At 44.8% G+C, this 21834-nt stretch overlaps 1 protein-coding gene across 2 annotated transcripts; it reads left to right on the forward strand.

Annotated features, from left to right (window-relative positions):
- Positions 1–143: 143 nt before the first annotated feature.
- On the forward strand, positions 144–20689 carry LOC8031655 (ribosome-recycling factor, mitochondrial). 2 transcript variants are annotated; one of them, XM_029990908.4, is made up of 7 exons: positions 144–242; positions 512–714; positions 5668–5814; positions 15776–15894; positions 15998–16089; positions 17878–18037; positions 20555–20689. In XM_029990908.4, exons 2-7 carry the CDS (start codon positions 525–527, stop codon positions 20636–20638), a joined length of 792 nt encoding a protein of 263 aa, XP_029846768.2. In that variant the 5' UTR covers positions 144–242; positions 512–524; the 3' UTR covers positions 20639–20689. The 2 variants fall into 2 exon arrangements, with proteins under 2 accessions (XP_029846768.2, XP_029846769.2); XM_029990909.4 differs by lacking the exon at positions 144–242 and adding an exon at positions 276–362.
- The last annotated feature ends 1145 nt before the right edge of the window (positions 20690–21834 follow it).

Here is a 21834-nt window from a genome sequence, read left to right on the forward strand (position 1 = left end):
TGAAGTCTAGATCAGTACTAATTTTTACGGATCTTTCTACCACGGTTCTTTAGTTTTTTGTTATTTTTGGTAAGGTTTTAGCCTTCCCTGACTAGTTACGTTCTGTAAAGAACGGTAACGCCATCTTCTGTTCCTAAGCGGCGAATCGCACCAACCACGTTTGCTCGACTCCGTTTGTTTTTTTAGCGGGTCAGTCGAGCAACTCCACCCGTATCCCCGTGAGGCGCACGTTGCTGAGAGCGGTATTCCTCAATTTGATATAATTTTAGCACATGAATCATACCATCGCGGCGTGTTTTGAGTCTCGTTCTATTCGGTCTCTAATGGAAAAGGTTTCCGGCTTGGCACGATTATGGGGAATGGTTAAACACTTTTATCTCTTTTGGCAACGTTGTCAATAGCGCGTTCGAGAGTCGGAAATCCACAAATTTGTTTACATGTACTCTTACCGAGTAACGACATTTGTAAGAAATTTCTGTGAGCATTGATTCCTCTCACTTTCCTTACGCAGCCAAGTTTCAACAATGAGCCTGAGGTGCCAGCTTCAGCTGGCTTACAGACTGCGACTCATTGCACAGAGGTGCAGTGCTGGATACAAGCTACAGACGTCAACGTTGAGCAGCCGTCCCGGCCAGGAGACAAACTCCCAGTACTTCCCCACAGTCGTCAGCACCCGTAACTATGCCAAAGGCGCCAACCGTCCAAAGCATTCTGGCAAGTTTCGAATACACGCAAAATGCCGTAAAACGGGATGCGACCTTTGTAGCGATTCTAGCAGCCAAAATTAACACAAACACTGTCAATCCAATCAGATACTTCTGTCTACATCTAGGTATTGATGTTGCAGGCATGTACAAGGGCGGAGCCTCTGAGAGGGGCGGGGCTTCTGAAACGTGGGAGGCTGGGCCTCTTCCTCCAGGGGCTGGGCTTATGGAAGGTACTTGAACAGAGCGGTGTCACGAGTTTCTCTCCTAGGGGCTGGGCTTGTGGGGGATTCTGTGGATGGAGCGGCGTTGTGGTGTGAAGGTCCTTGCCCCGCGCTGCGCTGACAGTGCCGGACTCGTCGTCATCGCCGTGTGTGCATGTGTCCGTACCCGTCATTAAGCCCAAACCTTTCGAGCGCCGTCAAGCCTCAGTTTAGAGAAAGGCCGTTTATCGAAAAGGACGCTGTTTTTTAAAAAAAAAAAGGCTCCCCTACTTGCGTGTATCACTGGAACGCGTTAATCCACCCACCCCCCTTCATTCATGCCTCTTCGTGCCGACGATCTACGGTGACTCATTACAAAAATGCTAACCAGCCTGGCAGACCTGTACACACTGCTTCACGATGGCTGATTCGCTAAAAGGAGGCTTTTTGCCTTTTTCTCTGAATTGGGCTTTTTTTTTATAAAGGGATTCAATAAACTGTGGTCGGTAAAACAAGCTTCTCTAAACCGCATGCCTCTGAGCGCAAGACACGGTGTTGCTCCAATGATTTGGGCCTAGTGACGAGTACGGACATGCACATACATGACTGTGATATGAAACTGGACACGTGAGGGCGCCACTGCCAGGTAAAATGAAATGCGTGCACTGCCTGGACCAGACGGTGCGGGGCACGCTCCCGTCTCGTGCTGTTGTTCCTGGCCGCACTGGCCATTCTCCGAGGAATGCTCAGGGTAGAGAGAATCACAACTAGCGACAAGCAATACACAGCGTTCGCTTCAAATTCATGAGAGCAACCATGGCGGCCATCGGAAAGGTAGAGCCATTCGACGAGGCTACGTCGGATTCGATTTAATATTGCGAATGTGTTGCATTGTACTTCGTGGCAAACGGCATTGCCGAGACGAAAGAGACCGCTGTGTTCTTGACGTGCTGCGGGTCAGAGACATGCTCGTTGCTGCGGAGCCTGCTCGCCCCTACGAAGCCTGCTGATACCTCCTCGGCTGAAATTTTAGATGTCCTGGACAAGCATTACTCACCGATTGTCTGAGGTGGTGGCCAGCTTCAGATATTTTTTCTCGGCATCGGCGAGAACAGTAGCCCGCCAGTGTTTTCATCGCATCGCCCATACAGACGGAGTGAGTCTCCTGCCGCTGCCCACAACCGACTTTCCCGTGGACTGCCCTGCCGACGTCTTTATGCTGGCGGAAGTATACCCACGAGTGTCGTCATCTACTGCCGTTGCAGAGGTCACTGCCAGGGACCTGGTGGTTTCACGAGTGAGGGAAACTGTGGACCGGCGGTTGACTGGACTTTGGACCTGAGGGGAAGCCTTATAAACTCGCTTCACTGAGATGAGTGTACTAGAGAACTGTGTGCTCTGGGGCAACCATGTGTTAGTTCCTGTACCACTCCAAGATGACGTCCCGAGGCTTCTTCATGAGAGCCATCCAGGGAAGTGGTGGGGGGTTAAGTGTCAAAGACGAAAGTTGTTGTGCGGAGCCACGTTTGGTGGTCTATGATGGACAATGACATTGTGGCTACAATTCAGGAGTACCTCATCTGCCAGGAGCAACAGAGGTCGTCGCGGCCGATACCAGTCATGCTATGGCCATTCCTCGACAGGCCCTGGTCGAGACTCCGTGTGTACTTAAACTACGCTGGACCAAACGAGCACTTTTTTTTTATCTTAGCAGACACATTCTCTAAGTGGATTGAGGTGTTCCTTGTGTCAACGCCATCAGCAGAGACTACCATCGCGTGCCTGCTAGTCATGCTTGCGAGCCAGGGCCTGCCAGACAAATGGGCCAGCATTCGTAAGCGACATGTATGCAACATTTTTGAAGAATCAAGCGAGACCCCGCCTCCTCATCGAGGCACCAGGGAGCGTCTGCCAGTGCTGCGTTACTCCCCTTAACCTCCGAGTGCTACTGCTTGTTTAACAAATTTTTCGTGGGTTTGGGATTGTTATTAACGTGCATTTCTTAGGGGTGAGAGGAGTGTGATATTATGAACCTGAACACGTGAGGGCGCCACTGCCGGGTATAACAAAATGAGCGCACTGCCCGGATCAGACAGTGCAAGGCACGCTCCCCTCTTGTGCTGCTTTCCTTGCTACTCTGACCATTCCCTATGGAATGCGCTGGGTACAGATCACAACGACGACAATGAAAGTCCAGCACTGTAAGCGCGTTGTAAGGAGAGGGGCACACACGGCAACAGTCGCCAAGTCCAGGCACTGGCAGCACGGGGCGTGTCGCCGCTCCATCCATAGAATCCCCCGTAAGCCCCGCCCCTAAAAGAGAAACCCGCAACGCCGCTCCATTCGTGTACCTCTCAGAAGCCCCACCCCCCGGGGAAGGAGGTTGCACCCCTACCTTCTAGAAGCTCCGCCCATGGAAGAGGATGTCTTGCCTTCCTCGAAGACTCTGCCTTTGTACAGGCCGGCTACATCAAGTTTTTGTGCCATTTCTTTTCCTGTAATGGGGCTCATTAACCAGCCCAAGTTTTTTAATTAATATATTTTTTGTTTCTTTGCCGGCATGGGACACATTGGCAGCATGTGAAGATTCTTTGCGATTAGTTCCAGTGTTATTTAGGCCCATTTCTTTCCATCTGTTTGTTTGTAGCTATTGCGATGACTGTGATGCCACTCAGGCACAGTGGCTCGTAGGTCTCCAAGACTTTGTTGTGGCCATCCAATCCTCATTGCTCCTGTTACAGCTAGAGCCCTAAATATCTGCAGATTACCGTCGGATCATCCTCAGATATCTGCAGTCAACTGGATGACGCGGATAAAAATGAACCAGATTTTGGATCGGATGCGGTTGCCAGGGGCTGTGCATGTGGATTGGATCTGGATCTATGTTTTTGCTGAGGCGGGCGATAAACGCATGGGACTGCAAGGTGTAGAGTGAATAAGTGAGTTATACAATGAAGTGCATTCTGATTCTGACCAAAGATTGAATTTAGAGCGTTCTATCTTGCCAAAAATGCTGTCTATGCAGGGGCATCAATTGCCCTGGGAAAGCATGCTCTTGTTTGGCAGGGAAGGTGTTAGGTCCCAGGACTTTCGGGGAAACTGTGTTCTGTTTATATATATTCTTGTATGGTTTTTTTGTGACGGGCTCAAAAGAAAACAGGGGGCCCGCAATGGTTTACGAGTCCCGGACGCGACGGCAATTAACGAATTCCGAAGTAACCCGAATCTCGGGCACCAGGGTTGGAAATGTGGGGAGTCGGCGAGAAGAACCGCCGGGTCGGAACGACACGGCGGGGGGTGCGGAGCGACCTGGCGAGGTGACAAGCGATGCTGACCAGACGCCCGGGAAAGTGGGGACGATCCCTGGAATTTTGGGGGCGCGCGGGAAAGAGGAAGGCAGTTTACGCTGAGCGTCGGAGGGGGCAAGACGCCACCAGGACTCCGAGAGGTCTCGCGTAGCTCCTAAGATCTGTAACCCAGTCCGTAACTATATATGTAAATAAATCATATATATATATTCGTAACCTTCACCTGGGTGTCCCTCTGCCACTACATCTCCGTTGGCCAAGGCGGAATTGGGGGTTGCCATCATCAGATCGGCGGCAACCCAACGAAGATCTTCAGCCTCTCTCAACGACACCAGCAAGAGAGAGAGGAGCAGAGAAAATTAACTGAAGGAGCAGGAAACGTTCTTTGGGCAAAGGAAACCCAAATCGTATGAGCCACAAGAAAATAGGAGCCTCCTTCCCCAGTCGTCATGTGTGCGCTTCTTTTTCTCTCTCGACAGTCTGCAACTTGTTGCTAAGTGTGTGGTTCAGAGCATGCAGTTGTGGGTTCGTTTGAAACTGAAACTGAAACTGATAGTGGGTGTTGCCATGATTGGATGGTGTGATATACCACCTAAATATGAGGAGGGGTACTTCACTGCGGTGAGTGACCACCTTTTCTCCAACTTTTTTATTGTCTGACCTAAGTTAAATAAGACAGTATTATTAGTTTGTCCTTTGTTAATTTTCATCTTTAGAAAATACACGTCTGCTTGAAATAATTGTCTCAAAGCAAAAAAAGCAAACAGAATAAAATATTAAAACTTGCTTCTCTTTGAGCGCAATTTCTGAGCAGAGTGTCGCAGACTCCCAGGACAATCTCATAACTGCGGTCACTTTTCCAGCAACGCAAAATGTCTCTGGAAGGGCGATCACTTATAACATTTATTAATACAATAAAACCAAATATAATAATAATAAAACAAACAAACAAACTGATCATATTCTAACTTAGAGTTCTCTGTGCAAGATAAGCAAACGGCTTAAAACTACCATCTTTTTTGTTCATGCTCGATTTCATAATGAATCCATAGATTGCTGGTCAGATGCGGTTTTGAATTGTGCAGATGGGGTTCGGATGTGGATGCAAAGTATGCGGATTGGGCGCGGATAAAATAATTTAACTACATTGTGGATGCAGTTCGGGTGCGGATACAAGGGATCGGACGCAGGTGATAAAACTGTTGTCCATGCAGGGCTGTAGTTACAGCGATGCTGCAAGCGACCAGAAACAAACAGCCTTATTCATGTGCATGTTCTTTTATGCAGCAGTGTGGAGGAGGAAGGAAGATCGGGCGGAGAATGTGCCACTGTGGTTGGGTGATGTCGCAGAGTCATAGCAGCTAATACGAAATCCGATACAATTCTTCTGGTAGTGTAGATACAGATATGCAAAAAGTCTGAATGCTGTTCTGTGTTTAAAACAATCTGCAGCCAAGGATGCCAAGCCCAAGGTTTCACTGTCCGACGAGGAGCTCTCCGAAGTGGTGCGAATCCAGCAGTTTCGCTCCGAAATGCAGAAGGTTTTGCAGAGGCTACAAGACAGCTTCGTCAAGCACCTTTCTCTGCATTCTGTCGCAGGTGAACCTTATGGTCAACGTCTTTTTAAGCACAGTTTGTTTAAAATGTTGGATGAACTATTAAACTGGAGCTTGAAGCTGATAATGGATAGATGGTCAGAGCACAGACATTCCCAAACATTTTGTTGTAATTAAGCTGAGGCACTCTACCAAGAAATTATATTTGAGGGGGGGGCATCAAATGTAGCATACATGTTGGCAGCAAACGGTCGCATGACAGCAGCATCAAAGTTCAAACTGATGACCACACGGCACCATCTTTGCAGTGAGATTATGTACTCAACCAAGCAAGTTTATGTGCCAACAAACTCTCCAGCAAGCTTGCAGCATTTGTAGGGTGGATTTTGCTTTAAAGGGGTACTCCACCGATTTTTTGAGCTACCTCAACTAACTATATTTTCTGACTCCCCGGCCTTTACTCTCTCCGGTATGCTATTTAGAATCGCGAAATTCATAATAGTTATTGTGAAATCAGCAAATGAAAATGATGCAAAAACCAACATTCAAATATACGCGCGCTTTTCGGGGCCGTGACGTCAGTGGCAGGCAGGCTTGCCAGTCGAGCAAGCAGCCAAAAAATAGAATATGCCAATCATTCGTTCCGTGCTGGAGCGAGGGTACTGCAGCGAGCTTCCCAAGCATTCATTTGACACCATGAAACTCCTTCGAATCAGTTTAAAACAAAATCTACAGCCCAAAGAGTGAACCCCTGCCTTCCACTGACGTCACTTTTTCGTTGTTGCCAGTAGAGACTTCGAGCTTGAAAAACACGGTGAGGACCAAAACTGTAAATTCAATAACTTCGCGAAAAAACAATATTCTGACCTAATATTTGGGATACTATTGTCGCGATGTTTGTTGGTTAGTTTAGCAAAATTTCAAGCAAATCGGAGACAATGAAAAAATCGGTGGAGTAGCCCTTTAACTTCCCACTAGTGCCAGCAGTAGAAAGCAGTTTTGGAGATAACCGATTATCCGGTTATTCGAATTAGTGAATTATTCGAAGTTGGAAACTGGGTATTCGAATAACTAAATAAGCTTCTCGGTTATTCAGTTATATATATATATATGTTCAATTATTCAGTATTCAGTATTGGAATTGAAATGGTTTGGTCATAATAAATCTTTATCCCCGTAGCTCTATCCCTTAAGGGTTTCCTTGTTGTGTCCTCATGTTTCGAAAATCAGCGGGAATAAAAATAAAAAATAAGAGTTGCATTTTGTAGAAGCTGGTGGTGTTCCCAGGTCTCATACTCACACGCTTAATCTTAGTCTCAAGTGAAAAAAACAACAACAACAACAAAAAAATTCTACAGCAGCAGTTTTTAGTGGCTTGGCCCCCGGTTTCGTGACGGTGTGAGCGTAAAGAAAAATAAGCAGTTTTCCCACTAAATTTGGCGAGAAAAAAATGTCACGTGACCCGACATCGCGGGACGTAGAGACAAATTCAGGTTCCCCGCTAAATTTAGCAGAAAACATTGTGTCATGTGACCTGTGCACCAATTCACTTTTCTTGCTAAATTTAGCGGGAAATTTGATGTCAGGTGACATAACGTCACGGGATCTACATACCAATTCTGTTTCTCCGCTAAATTTAGCAGGAAAATTGATGTCACATGACTTATACACCAATTCAGTTTTCCCACTAATTTTAGCAGAAAATTCAATGTAATGTGACCTGATGTCACGGTACCTACAGACAAATTCAGTTTCCGTGCTATATTTAGTGGAAAATTTGATGTCACATGATTGCACATCAATTTCTAGGGCTGTAGGCCCTAGACATTGCCTAGAAATCATATGTGAGGTCGTCCTAGATGTCGTTCTTAACGTCATCCTCGACGGCGTCCATGGCCTCGTAACAAAAGAAAGAGGTAAACATGATGAATGCTATTGCAATTCATAGACAACCAACAGTACTGGTTTCTGTAGCCAATTTTTCTTAATTTTGTATAGTCGGCTACAGGTCAAGAAGGTAGCGGCAAATGCCTCTCCAACGGAATCATAGATCCCTCCGCCACCTCTGTATCCAATAGCATCCCATCGTTTCCGTGACGTTGCAGCCAACACGCGAGGAGGGTCTTGCTTTTTGTGCATATTTGCTTTATCCTTTAACTTTGACTTAGCATTGTGGAAGCCGCGAGAGGGAGATTAGAGTTTTCCCCCTCCGATGGAAACAAATACGACTTTCGGGGATTAGCTTCCCCCTCCGATGGATACAAAGGCTGCTTTCAGGGGCTCGGTTCCCCCTTCAATGAATACAAAGGTCGCTTTCTTAAAAAGTGGGATGGGAGACAAGTTGGAATCTATTGAAGCGGAACAAGGAGCGTTTTCAGTGAACTCTTCTTTCGACTGTGGAGAGATTTGAAATGGGCGCATCACGCTTGTGGGAGGAGCTTCTCCTACCTCCTTGACTTGTAACCGACTGTAGTTATCTACTTTTTGGAAGGCGTGAAGTATGACAAGTGGTTCATAAACAACAGAGCTGATTCGTCGAGCAGATTCAGATTATTGTGCTTGTCTCTAGGCCAAAAAAAAAATTGACTGCAGAAATTATTTTTGTTAGTAGTCTATGAATTGCGATAGCGTTCGTCATGTTTACCTCCTTCTTTTGTTACGAGGCCATGGACGGTGTCCTAGACGGCGCCTGGGACGACTTAAAGGACAACGTTAACGTCTAGGACGACCTCCAGGACAACGCCTAGGACGACCTCAAGGACGACCTCTAGGGCAACCTTTATGGCCTAGAGCCCTAGAGGTTGATGTGTGATCACATGACAACAATTTTTCCGCTAAATATAGCAGGGAAACTGAATTGGTGTGTAGGTCTTGTAGCGGCAGGTCACGTGACATCGCATTTCCCTCAAAATATTCGCGACTCCAGCAAAACGGACGCCGCCAAGCGGGAAAACCGGGAACCAGCCGGTCCAGGTCGCTCCGCGCCCCTCCGCGTCTCTGGTGGCTTTCGCGGACAGGTGTTGTCGGCGCGATGGCGTACAGTGTAATTTCACGAAGGTCCGCCTGAGTGTTAATCAGTGTGGTGAAGCCTCAGTAGGTTGTTTCCTTCCATCACGTGTTTGAAAGCCCGTTTACTCCACAACACACGGTCACGTGCTTTCGATTTCTTGGAGGGGGAGGAACCACGGAAAAACGTTTTGATTTCTTGTCTGTCTCGAATCAGATTCAAAGTGACGACTACTTGGTAACTGATAAAGTGTTTCTTTATAAGGATGTAGAACAGTGGACTGAGGACGACAGACCAGGCATTTCACTGGAGGGAACACCAATGTTGCAGTCAAGTGAATGGGAAGGTTCGATAGGTGCTTTTGTTGAGTTTGGTTGTGTTCGATTAGCTTCAAGTTTGAGCCACCCACGCTGGTCGGTGCGTTGGCTATCCATCTTGGCTGCTTTTCATCGAAAAAGCCTCTGGACCACCAGTGAAAGAGTTGGGCTGATTTCGAAATTACTTGATTCAGGAAAACCTGCTCGCTGCAAATGATGAATGAGGGAAATTATCTGTTTTCAAAAGGCGGGGGACGCGTCTTGCAACGTTAGAAGCTGTCACTGCATTTTGATCTATCGCGCCTCCAATATTTATATTATACCTCCGTCAAAGCCAGCAGCAATATATGTCTACATTGCTCAAATTGACCAACCACAAAAAAAAAAAAAAAAAAAATACTTCTTTTCTCCGTTCAGTGAACTCCAATGAAGACTCTTCAGTTTGTCTCCATGCTGCCGGCTAGAACCATTTGGCTAAGTTTAAGTAGTATGTCTCTGTCTGTCAAATAGACTTTTATTCGGCAGTTCACCTAATATCTAGTCAACTAAGCTCATATTTCAACCCGAAATATATACTAATATCGTTTTAGTGGGACATAGTACGTAATATAATACATAACCCGCTCGTCAAAATGACTTCTCGATTGCTACTAAAACCTGAATTGAAATACGAGTATCAGCTGGTTAGTGGGGTGCTGGCGGGTGAACATGCTCCTTGGCTCAAGGAGCGATTGCTTAATTTTCGTAATTTTCCTGCAGCCTGTGTGGTTGACCGAGCAGACGACTGGAGCTGTTTCTTAAACGCGGATACGCACAAAAGCTCGATTTCGCGGACAGAGAAGTCGCATGGTCGAGGCATCTGAGTTAGTTGAAAATTACTCTCGGTGGAAGAATTATGTTGTCACTGCCACTTTCCTTAGATGATCAAAACTGATTAGTATTTTACCGCCTCTCCGGAGCCCATAGTTTCGGTTTTGAACGAAATCTCCGAAACGAAAGTTTGACATGAAAAGAACAAAAAACACCGGGAAAACAAAACCATGCTTTGCAAGTTTATGCGCACCGGCTGCACTTAACCGTCTCAGTTCAAATACCTATAAAATCGGGCATTAAACAAAAGGAAATCTGTTAAATTGAACGCGCCACCTGTTCAGGCAGCCCGGCCGAGCCGACGCGACCTGGACTCAGCCGCCATGTTTGTTTGGTGGTGGCGCCCCCTATAGGTCGCTGGAGTCGCGAATAGCGGGGGAACTGAATTGGTTTGTAGGTGCCGTTACGTCAGGTCACGTTACATCGAATTTTCTGCTAAATTTATTGGAAAACTGAATTGGTGTATAAGTCATGTGACATCGAATTTTCCGATAATTTTAGCGGGGAAACCAAATTGGTGTATAGGTCATGTGATGTCAATGTTTCCACTAAATTTAGTGGGGAAACCAAATTTGTTTTTTAGGTCCCGTGACGTCCGGTCACATTGCATCGAATTTCACGCTAAATTTAGCGGGGAAACTGAACAGTGTATAATTCATGTGATGTCATTTTTTCTGCTAAATTTAGCGGGGAAACTGAACTGGTTTGTAGGTGCCGTTACGTCAGGTCACGTTACATCGAAGTTTCTGCCAAATTTATTGGAAAACTGAATTGGTGTATAAGTCATGTGACATCGAATTTTCCGATAATTTTAGCGGGGAAACTAAATTGGTGTGTAGGTTATCTGATGTCAATGTTTCCACTAAATTTAGTGGGGAAACCGAGTTTGTTTTTTAGGTCCCGTGACGTCCGGTCACATTGCATCAAATTTCACGCTAAATTTAGCGGGGAAACTGAACCAGTGTATAATTCATGTGATGTCATTTTTTCTGCTAAATTTAGCGGGGAAACTGAATTGGTTTGTAGTTGCCGTTACGTCAGGTCACGTTACATCGAATTTTCTGCTAAATTTATTGGAAAACTGAATTGGTATATAAGTCATGTGACATCGAATTTCCCGATAATTGTAGCGGGGAAACCAAATTGGTGTATAGGTCATGTGATGTCAATGTTTCCACTAAATTTAGTGGGGAAACCGAGTTTGTTTTTTAGGTCCCGTGACGTCCGGTCACATTGCATCAAATTTCACGCTAAATTTAGCGGGGAAACTGAACCAGTGTATAATTCATGTGATGTCATTTTTTCTGCTAAATTTAGCGGGGAAACTGAATTGGTTTGTAGTTGCCGTTACGTCAGGTCACGTTACATCGAATTTTCTGCTAAATTTATTGGAAAACTGAATTGGTATATAAGTCATGTGACATCGAATATCTTGATAATTGTAGCGGGGAAACCAAATTGGTGTATAGGTCATGTGATGTCAATGTTTCCACTAAATTTAGTGGGGAAACCAAGTTTGTTTTTTAGGTCCCGTGACGTCCGGTCACATTGCATCAAATTTCACGCTAAATTTATCGGGGAAACTGAACCAGTGTATAATTCATGTGATGTCATTTTTTCTGCTAAATTTAGCGGGGGAACTGAATTGGTTTGTAGTTGCCGTTACGTCAGGTCACGTTACATCGAATTTTCTGCTAAATTTATTGGAAAACTGAGTTGGTATATAAGTCATGTGACATCGAATTTTCCGATAATTTTAGCGGGGAAACCAAATTGGTGTATAGGTCATGTCATGTCAATGTTTCCACTAAATTTAGTGGGAAAACCGAGTTTGTTTTTTAGGTCCCGTGACGTCCGGTCACATTGCATCAAATTTCACGCTAAATTTAGCGGGGAAACTGAACCAGTGTATAATTCATGTGATGTCATTTTTTCTGCTAAATTTAGCGGGGAAACTGAATTGGTTTGTAGTTGCCGTTACGTCAGGTCACGTTACATCGAATTTTCTGCTAAATTTATTGGAAAACTGAATTGGTATATAAGTCATGTGACATCGAATATCTTGATAATTGTAGCGAGGAAACCAAATTGGTGTATAGGTCATGTGATGTCAATGTTTCCACTAAATTTAGTGGGGAAACCGAGTTTGTTTTTTAGGTCCCGTGACGTCCGGTCACGTTGCATCAAATTTCACGCTAAATTTAGCGGGGAAACTGAACCAGTGTATAATTCATGTGATGTCATTTTTTCTGCTAAATTTAGCGGGGGAACTGAATTGGTTTGTAGTTGCCGTTACGTCAGGTCACGTTACATCGAATTTTCTGCTAAATTGATTGGAAAACTGAATTGGTATATAAGTCATGTGACATCGAATTTTCCGATAATTTTAGCGGGGAAACCAAATTGGTGTATAGGTCATGTGATGTCAATGTTTCCACTAAATTTAGTGGGAAAACCGAGTTTGTTTTTTAGGTCCCGTGACGTCCGGTCACATTGCATCAAATTTCACGCTAAATTTAGCGGGGAAACTGAACCAGTGTATAATTCATGTGATGTCATTTTTTCTGCTAAATTTAGCGGGGAAACTGAATTGGTTTGTAGTTGCCGTTACGTCAGGTCACGTTACATCGAATTTTCTGCTAAATTTATTGGAAAACTGAATTGGTATATAAGTCATGTGACATCGAATTTCCCGATAATTGTAGCGGGGAAACCAAATTGGTGTATAGGTCATGTGATGTCAATGTTTCCACTAAATTTAGTGGGGAAACCGAGTTTGTTTTTTAGGTCCCGTGACGTCCGGTCACATTGCATCAAATTTCACGCTAAATTTAGCGGGGAAACTGAACCAGTGTATAATTCATGTGATGTCATTTTTTCTGTTAAATTTAGCGGGGAAACTGAATTGGTTTGTAGTTGCCGTTACGTCAGGTCACGTTACATCGAATTTTCTGCTAAATTTATTGGAAAACTGAATTGGTATATAAGTCATGTGACATCGAATTTCTTGATAATTGTAGCGGGGAAACCAAATTGGTGTATAGGTCATGTAATGTCAATGTTTCCACTAAATTTAGTGGGGAAACCGAGTTTGTTTTTTAGGTCCCGTGACGTCTGGTCACATTGCATCAAATTTCATGCTAAACCGGAGTCCTGCAGTGCGACAGAAAGTTTGTTGCTGTTGTTTTTATACTCTACTATTCAGATTTTTAACTGTGCAGCTGTTTCATGCCACATTTGTGTGGTAGTCTGAACCAAACACAAGCAGGGGTTCCAAAACTGGAGTGCAACATTCTGGAAAGTCATGGTGTTTTTTGCAGCGAAGCTGTTTATGGCTAGGGTTCCGTGGATGTTTTGTGTGCAGTGACTAAAAACTGTTTGCTCGCGCCACCGCACATGCACACCTTCTGCATATAAAAGATTTGAAGTAAATAACCAAAATAAAGCATTGACGAACGCGCGTTTAAGATGCCATTTGTTTTAGGCTTTTGCTTTAGAACAGTTACTGCTACAGACGCCGGCACGTGCAGCGCGTGGAGCTCCATTCGCTGCATTCTCCTCGGTGCTTCGGTAATTTAGCAATAGGTCTATTCGGTAGATAAGTTATCAATAGGCACCATTTTCAAGATCAGTAGACTCTCAGGCCGATAATAAAGGTTTTTCAAAGATTTGCCGCTCTGCAACCTGTGTCAGCCATGTCTACGCTCGCATTGCCCTTTTTTTGTCGTCGTTCCAAGCGCTTGCGTGCCTAGTTTCGTTTCTTTCTGCTCTCCCGGAGTAGCGGTCCCGTCGCGCCTGTCTGGTTTCCTTTGGCTCGTTGGGGCGGGTCTGTGACGTGTGCGAAACAGCTTTGCTGGTCATCGACCTTCACACCAGCTCATGATTATTTCCTTAAACAACATAGCTTGGCAAAAAAAAAAAAAAAAAAAAGCATTGAGGATTTGCAAGTTTGGGCTGAGGTCTGAGCTATTAAAGGGGCCCTGCAATCACATTTAAGCGTCTACCTTTTTTGCGGTTTCCACGTCTCTTGGGGTTCGGGCAAGCCAGTGGGCACGGAGAGAGTAACTAAATATCGGTGCGTCATATTTTAACCGGACGACGCGGAAACCTCCTCCACCTACGAGGGCGACCTGCGTTGCCAAAAGCGCGCAATATGTGACGTCTTTGGTCCTGGGCTTACTACTGGTCAGAACCGCTAAAATTTTTTTTTTAGTCGAGATACAAAATATATGTGTCGCGAACCGTTTCAGTTATGTATGAAAGTAGTTTTTGTTCAGTATTTTAGATCAGAAAAGAAACAAATGAAGTTTATAAAGTACGGAAACAAAAAATGACCCGTCGACATACCCACCACCAAGCGGCGGAAAAAAATGGCGCTTACTAGAAAGGGGTAGTGGGATGAGGCGCCGACGAACAGCGAGCGTAAAAAGGTCTCGGATGTACGCGGCAGCGCTGTGGTCGTATACCGGCTGTGGGATCCGACCAGTTCTGAGCGTTTTGAAGGCTTTCGGAGCGGGCTTGGCTGGCGATTTTGCCATTTGGCTGTATGGCAGTGCGATGTGGCTCCCGTTCTGAACTGATATTTACTTCATGTTTGCTGTCGTTTGTGGCCAATGAAGTGTTATGCCAAATTAGTCTCTATTCGTGAAGCAAATGCAATGCGAGTCGCCCTGGTCGCCCGCTTCATACAGCCTATCCAACACATGCTTTAGTGGCGCCCTCTCGAGCCGTCAACACGGAGTGCGGTAGCCGTGAGCGCTCGATGAGTTCACTAGCCCTCCTCTAGTTCACGGCCGCTCAAGCCAGGATCTACGACGTCATGAAGGAGGTTATTTTTGCTTGTTTTTGTAATTCTAATTTACCTATAACTTTTAAAATAATGCGAAATTTGAGAAAAGAAAAGCTTCATTAAGTTACTACGTTCAGTGCGCTCAGGATCAATGCGAATTAAAAACCAGACAAAAAAATGTTGCAGGGCCCCTTTAAGTGCTGAAACCAAGCTTTGATATAGCTTGTACCACTTTTGTGCAATAATACATCTAATCATTATCATCAACAGCCAAGCACTGACTGATGTCTACATTTATTTGATCTGACTGTTTTTGAATTCTTTAAAAAGAAAGTGAGGAGGTGCTACTACACAGATGTACACTTAATCATCATCATCAACAGACAAGCACTGACTGATGTCTACATTTATTTGATCTGACTGTTTTTGAATTCTTGAATAAGAAAGTGAAGAGGTGCTACTACACGAATGTTAGGAATACACACAACAAAAAGTAAGCGGAGGCAGAGTGTTTCTGGGTGCAAACTTTGACATGACCGAAAATATTTCCAAACTTGTAGGGAGAAAATAGGATAGAGGGATTAGTCTTCTTAAAAATGATACCTTTTCCATTAGTTTCTCTTCTAGCAGTATACCTGCTTTTTTACTTGCTCGCAGACAAAATGCAGTATTGAGTTCCACGTGTATTAAAAAAACAAATACAAATTCAAGGCGGCAGACACGTTTAGAGTGGGAATAAGGGGGCACTCGGCGGGTGACGTTTTTGGCTACTCCCTGCTAAAGTCTGGGCACCTCGAGTTTGGGAAACGCTGCTCTTAAGAAAGGAGCCTCCCCCACATATGGCGATGCTCGGACAGCAGAGAAAGAAGGCACTCGAATATAATTTGCATGCGAGGGGAGTTTGGGGAGTTTTCAATTCCCCAATTCTCCTACTGCACCTAATCCTGCTTTGACTAAGTTGTCACATTTTGACTTTTCGTCCTTTCCGTAACAACGCTTACATTTTTGTTTTCTTCTTTAGGGAACATCGACAAAATTCGGGTTCACGTTGACAGCCAAGAGTACTCCTTGGCCGAGGTAGCTCAGATCTCCAAAAAGAGTGCTCAACTCATTGTGCTCAACATGGCAAGCTTTCCTGACGTAAGTGATTGTTAAAAGCTCGCTCAATCGGCACGTTGTGCCCCCCCCCCCCCGTTTTTGTGTCCCAGGTTTCACATCACTTCGATGTTACTTTCACACACAGGCGATCAAGGCCGCTTTGAAGGCCATCCAGGAATCCGGCATGAACATATCTACTCAGCAAGACGGGACCACAGTTTTTTGTCATTTGCCAAAGTAAGCCTCCTTGAGCCTCTGGCACAGCGATTAACCGAGCAATTAGTCACATTTAACAAACGTCTGGAGCATTCTAGTTTAAAATATCATAAAATACTAAGTCCACCTTAAAACTAAAAAAAAAAAAAAAAAAAAATCATGAAAAAAAAAAAAATTGGGATGATTACGTCGGACGTAACTTTAATATTTATTTGGAGTTCCGTCGGACGTAAATTTAATTTATATATTAGGTTACGTCGGACGTAACTCGAATCCTTACGTAAAGTTACGTCGGACGTAACTTTAATTTTTATTTCGGGTTCCGTCGAACGTAATGCTAGACACTGCGTTGTTTGTAAAGGTTGGTTCACACGTCTGCATCTGAGTGGGATTAACTGCTTTGCAGCCGCTTCCAGCGAGAGAACAAACTTTCACCATCTTGGTGAAAGAATAATTTCTTGACAATAAAGAAATACATGCAGGTTGGAAGTGTTCCACGGTTGCCAGATAGATGGCACCAGTGTCATGCAGACATGTGAACCAGCTTTTTTGTCCAGGAGCAGAAAGACAGAATGCCCATGCGGTAGAGGAGGCCCTTGTTTGATCCGACAGAGCAGTATAGGAGTCCGGTATAGCTCCTAATATTCGAAGCGACTGAGTCGCTCTCGTCAAGCCCGCTTTTCACTGGCGCACGTGCGTAAAGCTTTACTGCCCGGTACCGGCTTCTTGGAGAAGCGTCCGAGACAAAGGTACACATCAGTCAGCTTGGTGGGCTCTGAAGTTTGCCAGTGCGAGTACTTATCACGACACGGGCTGCACACTAGGTATCTGACGGTAGACATATTTCGACACTTCAACAGGAAGCTCGGGAAACGGTGATCTTTCTAGGAAGTCTTGGCGACCTCTCTTTGAAGACAAAGAAAACTCGGGAAACGGTGATCTTTCTAGGAAGTCTTGGCGACTTCTCTTTGAAGACACGCAAACTGGCACCTTCATCCTCTCATATTTTGTTCCCCCTCCCTTTCGAATTCGCTGCCCGAGCTAGTTGAGTTCTCAATAAAGGGACACTGACATTTATGGTGGCCAAGGTTTTTGTTTATACATGACACATGAGAGCCCAAGTACCCAGAACAGATTTTGCGGCTCGAAATTTGTTTTCTTTCCGCCTGAAAATCGCCGACGGAGAACTGGCCGCTTTGAGTCGCGCTAACTCTCTTCTTCTTGGTCACGAGCCGTTTTCTATGGTTTAGGCGCAGTCACCAAAGGTAATCAAAGTGGTGGGTCACCGAAAGCACACACTTCTAAAAAGCTCAAAATATGTTAATTGAAAAAAAAAAAGATTAAAAATTGTTGCGCAGTTACGTGATTTTTGGTAACTTTCTCCTCTTCTATATTTCTTCTTCTGCCCCAGTCCAGTTTCGGTTTCTAGTAGTTGCATATTTTGACTTTATTAAAAGTATATGTGACACTGTTGCAAAATATTAATTGGGTATTGTTCGAACACCATAAAAATTGCATTGCAAAGAAAAACATTTTGGAGGGTGTCAGTGTTTCTTTAATTGCCACTGCCCGGCTGTATCTCTTATTGACGTAACGTTAGCTTTGTCACGCTAGGTTATGACTTTAAATTATGAGATCACTTCTTAAAATCAAACCCATTCATATTTCTTGGGAGCTGTCCTCTGCATGTGGCCAAATTTCACTTCAGTGTTACCTTAGAGCTGGTACTTTGATCCACGACGCTAAACTGTCAAGACCTTGTGCATTACTTGACGTTGGTCGCTCAGACAACAGACCTGGCACTTTCAGGGTTACTCGAGAACACAGAGAAACGCTGTCAAAGAATGCCAAGGCCCTGTTCGTCAAGGCAAAGGAAGATTTGGTGGCGATTGAGCGCAAGTACTTGAAGGAAATCCAGAAAAACAAGCTAGGCATCTCCGAAGACGTCGTGTACAATGCTTCACTACAGGTTTGTCTTTCTTTATTATTTTCAAACCTTTCATTCTCATTTAGTAACATTAGGTCTCTCATAGCTGAGACTTCTCTTATTCTTTGGTGTGTTCTTGCTATACCTTTGTGGCATGTTAAATATGGCAATTTAAATTGTTTGCCACTCTGATTGTGTCCTCTTTGTTGCATATTGTTATTTCTGTAGCCATTCCTACAGTGGTCCAAAACAAAAACTGGCAGTATAAAAAAAAAAAATGAAACCTAACTAAAATGATTACAGTAAAACGACCACAGTTTAGCAAAAATCTTGAAAATATTTCTTCCCGACTTTGGAGCATGTTGTTACGCAACTTTGTGATGCATGGAGCGCAATATTTATGTCTTACTCTCGGTAGCCACAAGGCCTTTCATTCTATGCTTGGTTTTTCCAAGCTTTCAATGCTCAAACTGCCGTCTTGTCTGTTGCCTTATGGCCCTGCGTTGAAGTTTAATTAAAATGCCTCACATATTCCCATTGCCCCAGGAGCAAGCCCTCGGTGGTACCACACTCAACGTTGAAATTTACTCTATTACATCCACTATATATTTTGTTTACAGGAGTTAGTTGAAACTCAACATTGAAATTTACTTTATTAGAGCCACTATATATTTTGTTTCACCTTACGACGGACTGTAGAGGATGCTACGAGCCATCGAAGCCAATCCAATGACGTGCGAATGTTACGTGACCTTGCGGGTGGGCGCAGTGACGTGCGGGGTGCATAGTAGTCACATGACACATTTACAGCACTGTATATATTGCGGCACGTCTGCTGTGGTCCATGATAAGGTGAAAGGGAGTATAGATGATACCAAGTGTTCCCAAGACACTGGTTAGGTGGCGCAAGCAGTCACCCGACTTGAACGGTTAGCCATATTTATCTATCCATTCCTTCATGTAGTTGGGTGCTTTGAGGGGGGCTGACACTCCTAAGGTAATATTTCTTTGTTTTCTAAAAAAAATGGAGGTTGTTGTCATAGACATGCAAAACAATACCGCAACGCAAGAACCAGTTTTTTTGCGCACACGCTCCCCTTTTTATTTTTGGCTTTTTTCTCTCCTTCTTCTCACCTCCTCGCTTCTTTTTATTTGTGACGTAATCGATTATGAAATTTAGAAGCTTTGCAAGCAACATTTTTTATATTTAGTAGCGGCATTCGTAAAACATGCTTTTTAACGCAATTGCGAATGACTTTTGAAATACCGAAAATCGGAGACTGGACTGATGTCGCCTCCTGGCTTTTTTTCCTCCCCCGGAAAACATGGCGGCGCTCGGCACATGTAAAACGGTGTCTGGTGTGTTTACCGTGTCAAAAAAAGTGGCCCCCCGATTTCCACCTGGTGACGTCGTAGAAGCGTCATGCTGTCACCGATCGCGACTCTGGCGGTGTCCCAGCAGCAGTGGTGTATGTCGCGGACGCTTGCTCGGCTGCAGGACGCTCTGCAGTGTCACAGTCCATGGCAGTGTCGGTAGCCAGGAGCTGAAACACCGCGACAACAGCGACACTCGTTCACTCGCGGTTTTCGCCGGCATTTGCACGACCAACCGCCAGGATTGCGACATCCGACAGCATGACATTCCGGCTTCTGTGACGTCATTTGTTTCCACTTTGGGACCACATTTGTTGCATGAGCAAGATAGGACGCTAAACACACCTGTCGGAGATGCGCTCCAGCCACCGTACATATAGCACTGAGGAGGATCGGTGAGTAGGGGAATCGGAAGAAGTTCTCTTTTTTTTTGTGTGCCCGACAACCTCTCAGACTTAGAAAAGTAAATTGTCAAACGGTCAAAACAACTGGTTTTGGTGTCTGTGTACCGTAGTTTCAGTGTGACTCCGCCAGGGCAGCCTCTCACACACAAACGGCGCAATTTGCCCCTCACGTCGCTCACACAAGTCCGCTGCGTGTTTTCTTCGACCTCACAACGTTTCAGATAGTTTGAGATCGCTGAAAGGGCCCTAAAAGAACTTCGAACTCGAAAGTGAAGCGTTGTTGGCTCACAGCGATAGGCGGCACGCAGAGAGAAGAGCGGTTGATCGCTGGACAAGGGCGAACGTGACACTTTGGGTCTGGACGGTTTATAGGCTTGAGAGAAACTCGAGTTGCAGGATGAATGTCGTTACTGCACTGGCGCGGATCGCACGGGAACTTCAAATTCGACTTTTGGAAATTGTTTTTTTACTTTACAAATACTGAGTTCCCAAGTTTAGAATCTTGAGGGTGATGTCCAGCATCATTTTTAATTGTTTCGTATAATACAACAAAATACAATATTGATTTGTCAGTGCCCCTTTAAGTAAACCTTTGTGTGAAGAATGAGCAGAGATAGAGAAATCGCTAAGGGTAATTACTTTAATACAATAAAGAGACTGTGGCTGCGCGCTGTCAGCAGCCGAGGGTCTGACAAACGGAAGGCACCGAGGGCTTACAGAACATTACCATTTTGAATGCTCAATGCCTCTGTTGTGATATCCTCGCCAAATTTTATTTCAGGTGAAAATGGAAGCTGAGAATACGGTGGAACAGGCGGACACGATGACAAAAGCAAAGCAAAAGGAGCTGTTAGGAGAAAAGTAGCGTGCGTAAGGTGGGAGTAGGGTGCGGAAATATACGTCTGTTTTAGATTGACTCTGTTGCTTTCTTTAAAGTGCCTGGTTTTTAGTTTCATGTGCCTCTTCAGAAACAAACTCTGTGTTCATATTAAACTGCACCATTCCACAATAAAATGAGGGAATTAGAGTGGCAGTGTGGGCGAGTTGGTTCATGTTAAGCCATATATGAAATTGTGCAAAACAGCGAAGACAGGAGAGAATGAGTACACAGGACGAGCGCTGGTCAGCGCTCGTCCTGTGTAATTTTCTCCTGCCTTCGTTGTTTTGCATGCCGTGTCATACAAAATTATTGTCATAAATAACAGTGCCGCGACGAAACCTTGGAGGAAGGCATCTTTGGATCTTTAATTTATCATACTGAAATGTGGTGAGTCATTGCTGCCCACTGCAGCAGAGTTTTAGTAGGAAAGCAGCTTTAACACAGAATGTGCTTTAGGGCTGGTTTCCAAGCCTAGAGCATCACAAAATGTTTTTAACAAAAATGTGAGAGCACGGCCAGGTGCCTTTACAAAGGCCTGTGCCCCTCAGTGGGAACTGAATCACTCAGTAATCCAGTACCCTACCCACTGGACTAGCAGAGTGGCTTTGTTTCGCACAATTATAGTTGGTATTGGCGATTTTCATCCCATGTTTTTGAACCTACTTTCACGGCTTCGACTTTAGACTGCCAAGGGCTGTGAAAATCTGATTAGCTCGAAAAAGCTGGCAAGCAAATGTGCCACGGAAGCTTTCTGTTCTAGCCACTAGGTGCCATCAATTTCATAGGAGTTGCCAATATGTGTGCTTGTATTGCCACAAAAGCATTGTCACCTTAGTGGTGGGGGAGATCAAAATGCTGTACTCATTGTCTCTCCCCCTTTTTGCCGTCGAATTAGCATACCAGTACATTGAAAACTCTTTCTGACGTCTTCTCGACTACCGCGTATGAACACGGGGGAACTTTATTCTCGTCTTCTTTTTTGACATAGAGGGCAGATCGAGCAGTGTATAGCAACCACACTAAATATATCGCCAACAGACAGAACCATCAGCTTTCTTCTGGACAACATGCTGCATTGTACAGTGCGATGTGACAAAAAGTTGTTACTTCACGGGTGCCGGCACTGTTGCCGTCGTCCACCAGGCAGCTTGTGTCATGATGGCAACTCTTGTTTACCTTGC

The sequence above is a fragment of the Ixodes scapularis genome, unplaced genomic scaffold (genome assembly GCF_016920785.2).
Source record: "Ixodes scapularis isolate PalLabHiFi unplaced genomic scaffold, ASM1692078v2 PGA_scaffold3__209_contigs__length_174095766, whole genome shotgun sequence".
NCBI classification, from domain to species: Eukaryota; Metazoa; Arthropoda; class Arachnida; order Ixodida; family Ixodidae; genus Ixodes; species Ixodes scapularis.